General features: G+C 37.5%; 1 protein-coding gene across 1 annotated transcript; it reads right to left on the minus strand.

The window, feature by feature from the left end:
* Positions 1-131: 131 nt before the first annotated feature.
* Positions 132-6,630, minus strand: LOC148870446 (gamma-interferon-responsive lysosomal thiol protein-like). The gene is made up of 5 exons (XM_088971429.1): positions 6,049-6,630; positions 5,366-5,431; positions 2,326-2,466; positions 799-891; positions 132-589 (listed from the first exon to the last, which is right to left on the minus strand). Exons 1-5 carry the CDS (start codon positions 6,322-6,324, stop codon positions 389-391), a joined length of 777 nt encoding a protein of 258 aa, XP_088827555.1. The 5' UTR covers positions 6,325-6,630; the 3' UTR covers positions 132-388.
* Between the last annotated feature and the right edge of the window lie 255 nt (positions 6,631-6,885).

A 6,885-nucleotide genomic window follows, 5' to 3' on the forward strand; every position in this document is an offset into this window, starting at 1 on the left:
ACCAACCCCCTCGTTGCTTCAAACAAAAATGAAAGCGTAGAAAAAACAGATCAATAAGCGAGAACATCTCGGCATTTTCATCACAACAGTCAAGCAATTTGAGAAGTATAAGGCATCCGAGAGCTAACAAATTTTCAAGGAACAGACAATTGTAATTTTTTCATAACTATAAATTTAATAAGCCATTATTTTAACCGTGTCAATGCAAGATCATTTTGACTCTGTTCACACACCATGACCAAGCAATATATTACTAATGCCACTACAATCTATACCACCACACCATTCTTCAACACCACATACTGCAGTTTGTAATTTGTATACATGCAGCTTCTTACTATTGAGTACGACGGATCAACTAAATGGTGATGCGGAACCACATAACTATTTATGCTGTACTTTCCATCTGGCGCCTCCCTGGGCCTACTTCTGCCCAAGCTCTTTTTGTTGTATCTTCTGCCTCGCAAACTCGAGGGGCCGGGCCTTCTTTCCCCATTACAATGATCTCATGAGACCGTGCCAAGCAAGCCTTGGGAACAGCAGAACCTTTATATGCCTTGCATACATAGGTTATATAGTTCTCATAATCCTACAACCAAACAAACAATGTCGTTTACATGATACTTTCTCCACGGTCTGAATTGCATCTCAACTTTCCTTCTTTAAATGGAATTTAATTGTTTATGGCCTTGAGAACAGAGGAGAAAAATGAAAAAAAAAAAAATCAGCAGGTAAGAGTACAGAGTTAAAAATTAAAATGCAGCACGTACCATATTTACATGGTTACCGGGAACTTACCTCATAAAGTGGTTGTCCATCCACAACCACCCAAGGCACATATTTATGAGGAGGCTGAAGAGCATCAGTTTCTGCGGCATATCGTAATTCAAGCTGCAATTCAATTATAAACTTGATGTCATGCCGTGGTGGAACATATAAGAGGAAAGAATTTACATAGTACAAACATAAATAGATAAATAAGCTAAAACTCCAAACTGATGCTTTTGAACAAGATATCCAAGTATAAGTTGACAATGCACAGCCATGGCCTTGCAACAGCCAGCAGCCTAAAGGAAAATATCCATTCCAATTTTATCAGATGTCTCTGAAGAGACAAAGGAAATATTCAGGGGGTGCGGAGTTGTACCTGTCTGACACACACAAGCATGCATAATGATTAATTCTTAAGCAGATTTTCCAACTTATTTTACACTTATAGTTCAAAATGGGTTCCAGCACTTCACTATGACATTACATATTCATGCATTGTCCAGCCATGTCTAGGTAGCATACTTTCTGATGTAATACAACAAAAGCCATCGGATTTTATCTCACTCAACCCCAACAAATTTATGCTTACCTGCAAAAGCTTTTGTATGGTTGAAAGTGAAAAACAATTCATCAAGTTATGCACTTGCTATAGATTCCACCACATCTAGTGTTGAGTAGGTTAGTTTTTCCTGGCATTCGGAGTTCCAAAAACCACTGTATTATTTTCCATATAAATAGATTGTTTACTAGCCATCACCTTCCATATCTCAAAGAAACTTTGCCCAGTTCCAGTGTCATGGCCCAACCAATATGAATAGTGCAAATAAACAGGTCATAGACTAATGCTATATTAGCAATTCATAAATCTGCTTCCAAACCACTGTATTATTTCCCATAGTGTAGATCTATGGAAAATTGGTAAAAAATAGGCAATGCAGAACTCTTCATTTATGCTTCCCCAGTCCTTGTTTCCAATTTTAGAAAAAGATGTCTCTTGGGAATTTGTAAACATTTCTTTTATCTCACTTCCATTTTAGTATAACTCAATCTTTATTGCATTTCAATTTTTTATCCTCACATAGGTTCAATATCAGTAAAACCATAAATCAGGAATAATTGATCACAGACAAATATTCTTCTTAGCTTTTGCTTCCTTTCAGATTATTTCTCTTTGGTAGTTACAGTGGACACGGGCAGTTCAACCTGTTAGAGGAAATATGTAACTCACTCAACATGAATATATGACCATATGTGCTCATCCTGCTTGACTAGGAGGGGTTTGAGGTTTTCAATTCGACCTTACAGAAACTGTGATACTGATAACTAACAACTATTAGACATGCAAAACAGTTAAAATACTTATTGCAGGATTTTAACACAAGCAATCAATTGCACCAAGATTTTTTCTGTTGAATCTTTTAATACCTCATAAAATTAATACAGGGAAGTTTCCCCTCTACATGCTAAACAATTGGACCATATGCACCAACATGCAATCCTTCAAGGTATACATGCACAGGTACTGCAGACAGAGGATTAAAGAAGAAAGCTAACCTCTTTTCCATATCCATCATTATAGCAATCTGCAATAGGTTTTGGATCCAGCCCCATTTTTCCAAAACAGGATTCCCATTCATTGTACTTCCCCTGTGTGACTAGATGCTCAATGCAATAAATGAATGTGAAATGCTTATTCTGCATCAGAATATCATAGAGATATGTTTAAGGTGAAATCAGGAAGAAAGAGTGAAAAAACTATTGGCATTATAGGTAACTTTTAAGTTCTGAGAAGAAACAATTTAGCAATATGATCAGAAACCAAAGAACAGCTGTCTCAAAAGTGAAAACGCACATATTCCCTCAAATAGATTTAACCCAATTTGAACAGTTGAGAATGCTTTCTTCAGCAAACACAAACATAAAAACAGATCTGTAAATAGCAATTGGAAACTCAATCTATGACCAAGATATCACAGAAAGCTTTAGTTTAATTAATTTGATGGATAATAGCATATTGTTAATTTACCTCGGATGTTGCATGTAAGTAACTCTTGCTGCTGAAATCTGTGAAGTCAGCACAAAGAAAAGTTGCACTTCCACCATTTCAGAGTTAGGGAAACACGACTCATACAAGTCACTAAACATTATTGTGCTTGTTTCTGTTTAGACTTTGGAGTGCACCATATCAATTAAGATGTTTTCTCAAAACTGTTAAACAAACAACTATTTAACTAGATGCATTTTTCTTGGTTTACATTCTGCCAACTGCCTTGGTGTTCCAGTATAGGTGAAAATTGTTATAATTTAGGCAAAAGCATTATTTTAGCAAACAAAAGCATGCAAAGAGCTTCTTGTACCATGTCTAACAAATCTGGTTGTTATCAGTACTAGGACTCTTAGGTCATTGTCGAATAGCAGGTTCATTGTAAAAGTTTGTGGTACGTTACCTCTAAATTCTTTTACCCATCGAACACAAAGTAATGTTTTAGGGAGTCATTGCTTGGTGTAATGGGAAAACCCAGGCATGGCAAATGCGAGAACATGGGCTTGAGTCTGAGGGCAGCTACAGCTACTTTGTGCAAATAATAAAAATAATAAATAAATATGATTAGGCCCATAACCATAGTAGCGTTTTAACATTGTGTGCCATACAAAAAGTAAAACAGAAATAATTCATCTCATGGCTACTGTGACACAACATCAAGGAATCCAGATCACTGGCTTCTAATGTGAGCATCTTGTTTCACCAGACAGGCAGAGACCAAGGTCAACCTACTCTAAAGCTGACAGTATGGCAAGGAGAGAAGTAGGAAGGACTTTGATGTATCAGGGTAGTGCATCCCAGGATAGTTTTGATATCTTGTGGATGTTTTTTATGTTATGTTCATAACTCAGAGATGCATCTTAGGCCTATTGGATTGGGTTTAGGCCCAGACCAGGCTCAACATCTGAGTTGACTAGCCCAAGCAAATTCTGATACAAATCAGGCTGGCCCTGGGCAGGTTGGTTGGGTTTGAAGATCTTCTTGATTCTGTTTTGCACTTAGCTTTCATTTGGGTTTTATAGCCCAAATTAAATATAGAATAAAAGAAAATTACATGCAAATGTCAGTAGATAATAAGTATACATACATATGTATATAAATATGGTTTTACCAAAAATAAAAGATAAATGGCATAGCATGCATAATATATGTTTATTGTTTGTACATCTTTTTATTTGAGTGTGGGCCCGGATTGACCATATATGTGTTGTAACCTCCAGAGTATACATATTAGTGTATGGTATACACAAATAAATGTAGCATATATACACAATGTACATGTATTATGGGGTAGATATACTATAGTAAGCAGGGCTTCCGTTTGGCTAGGTTTTGATTCCGTGGGATCCTAATCAAGCCCAAGTCAAATTGAGACAAAGCCTGATTCTTTAGGCTCTGGCCCAGTTCAGAGCGTGAAAATCCAAGTCCAACCAGTGCAAAAGTTCATCTTGGGCCTGCCCAAGTTGTAGCTCTACATTAGGGGGCATTGTGGTCTTGAGGTAGGCCTTTCTCTTTTTTTGGTCCTATCATCTACTTTTACCCTTCACTTTATTAACAAAAGTTCTCAAGTTACTCATCAAAAAACTTAAAAAAATAACAGACAATGATTGAGGAATATTCCATTCTTATGTGAAGATATAGGTTGCCATGTTTTCTAAAAGTAATTCGTAAATAGATTAAGCAAGGGTTTCATTCATACAGAATCAAGAAACCACTCTATATGCTACATGTAGACAGGACACAAATGTTTGTACATCCAGCTATCTAAATACAAGGTAATTCTATATAGAGATTACAGCCGGGTAGTTACATTACTAAAAAAAACCGAAACGTCCGATGAAAAGTGTCCAGCCCCATATTACTGAGATATATAGTCATTGATGATATGGATGCTGTACATGTGGATGATGACAATTAAATGTTCAGTCATCTGTTGAACTAGGCATGCCTTGTGAACTAAAGAAATTGACATGACTTTGGAACTAAGCATTGGAAAACCGATTCTAACCACACTGCTGATTGCTGAAGAATCTTTTCGTTGAAGTACCACACTATCCCGTAAGTCATGGAGGTAAGAATGACATTAAATATTAGAAGCCTAGGATTGCCCGAATGCCATGAAATTAGGCTAAACACGTGCCGCAAGTATTACAGAATGTTTGGACGCTATGGTAGCGTGCACCCACATTAGAATCAGAGAACTGAAACCACATTCTTCAGGAACATTGTACATTTAGGCTATCTATCTGAACTCGTGCAGGGAAGATGGAGCATGATTTCTGGATTCAGGATTTCTTGAAATATTCCTCACATAGTATGAGTAGTCTGTATAGATCCACATATAAAGGGGTTTTTTTTTTTTCAAAAATTGGGAGACCCTGGCCCCTCCTCTGCATGTACTATGTAAAATTAACTACTCATATCCAGAGAAGCACGTCTTTTTTTTTCGGTAGGAAGAGATGCAATGAGAAGAAGTGTAATGCATGGCCATGTAACAACAAATTAATAATTTATTAAAAGAAATTCGGCGGGGGTTGTGGGTGGTCTTACCAGATCCGGCCAGACATTGATCGCACAGGCTTCGACGGTGTTCAGTAAGCATTCGTATGAGCCATGCTGTGAAAAGTAAATAAAATTAATGATTAAAGACAACGAAGTCCATCAGGTTTTTGTTTATTTATTTATTTTTATTCGTCAAGAAGAATGAATAACCATTTTGTTCCCGAAAGGCGAAAATGCAAGTTAGAGAGAAAAAATGTCTAACACATGTGTAATTCAAGGCTTCAAGTCCTCAAGCGACATAGCTTTGGACCTTTCAGCGCAACCGCGCAAGCTTGAATTTGAAAGTTGAATCCTCTCCAGCTATACTTGTAAACAGTAACCAGAATCCATCCTTTCCGATGGAGAGGGCTATGGTCACTCCACTGATTTAATAGCGCATAATCGATACTGAAAAAACCAAATTCTAATAATTTTGATAAAAAAAAAATATGCTTTAACTGCTTTGCCAGTTTAATTATTATTAAGCTTCTTCCTACGGGCCTTGTACCCGCGGATTTCATCCAGATCACATTCGCACGCCCAAACGAATAAAAAAAAGGCCTCGTGTCGCTATTATCGAATTTAAATGACCAAAATCACCTTTAAGATTAACTGCAATACCTCTTGACCCCTTCAAACATCAATCACATTTCTCAGGGCGATTAAAATGAAGAAGCGAAGGAGAAGGAAACCTGGCAGGTGATGGTGTTATTGGATCCGACTTTAGCATTTCCGTAAGGGACGAGCTTGAGGTCGACGATCTTGATAAGTCCTTTCTCGAAGACATTGGCCAGATGTTTAACTATGAAACTCGAGCAGTAAGGACACAGGGTTTCGTAGTACAGAGCCAGCGATACTTTACCAGAAGCAGAAGATGAAACCCTGGCAGCTGAACAATAAGAAAATAGAGAGCCAAAGAGGAACAGATAGGACAGAAGAAACAGAGAAGCGAATCGACGAAAAGCCATGGCGGAAAACTCCTGGAGATGTGTTAGATGAACTGAGTGAGATTCGAAAATTAGGGCTCCGGTGGTATTTAATTTCAACAGACTAGGGCCGTTGGCCCCGCCATTTCTGCACTTGGAGAGGGGGAGATACTCGTTAGTTTAGAATTTGGATGACACGATCGAAGCGAAGAAGCCCCCTTCTAAATAGCAGGATCTCTCTACTCTCTAGCCGCTAGATCGGTCTGTTTCATAATTTTGCCGATATGACAGAAATACCCTTAGTAAGGTTCGTTAGTAACTTTTAACTCTACTCTAGGCCCGAATCAGAAAATGACCCTTCGACTTTAGCTTTTGAGGACTGATGAGAACCACGCTTTCTTTAGAGGGTAGTATTTTAACTTTTTTCGAAAACTTTGTGTGAAGAATGATTTAGACACATACTTTAGAGGGTAGTATTAAAAGACGAAACCCCCCTCCTGAGTTTCGAATTTTCAATTGTGTTTGGTTTAATGGAAAGAAACATAAAGTTGGGGAAAATTGTTCAGAAGTTTTGTATATTTTGTTAAGAATTTCTTTTAACTT

The sequence above is a fragment of the Nelumbo lutea genome, chromosome 2 (genome assembly GCF_056320005.1).
Source record: "Nelumbo lutea isolate HS-2025 chromosome 2, American lotus-T2T, whole genome shotgun sequence".
Lineage (NCBI taxonomy): Eukaryota > Viridiplantae > Streptophyta > Magnoliopsida > Proteales > Nelumbonaceae > Nelumbo > Nelumbo lutea.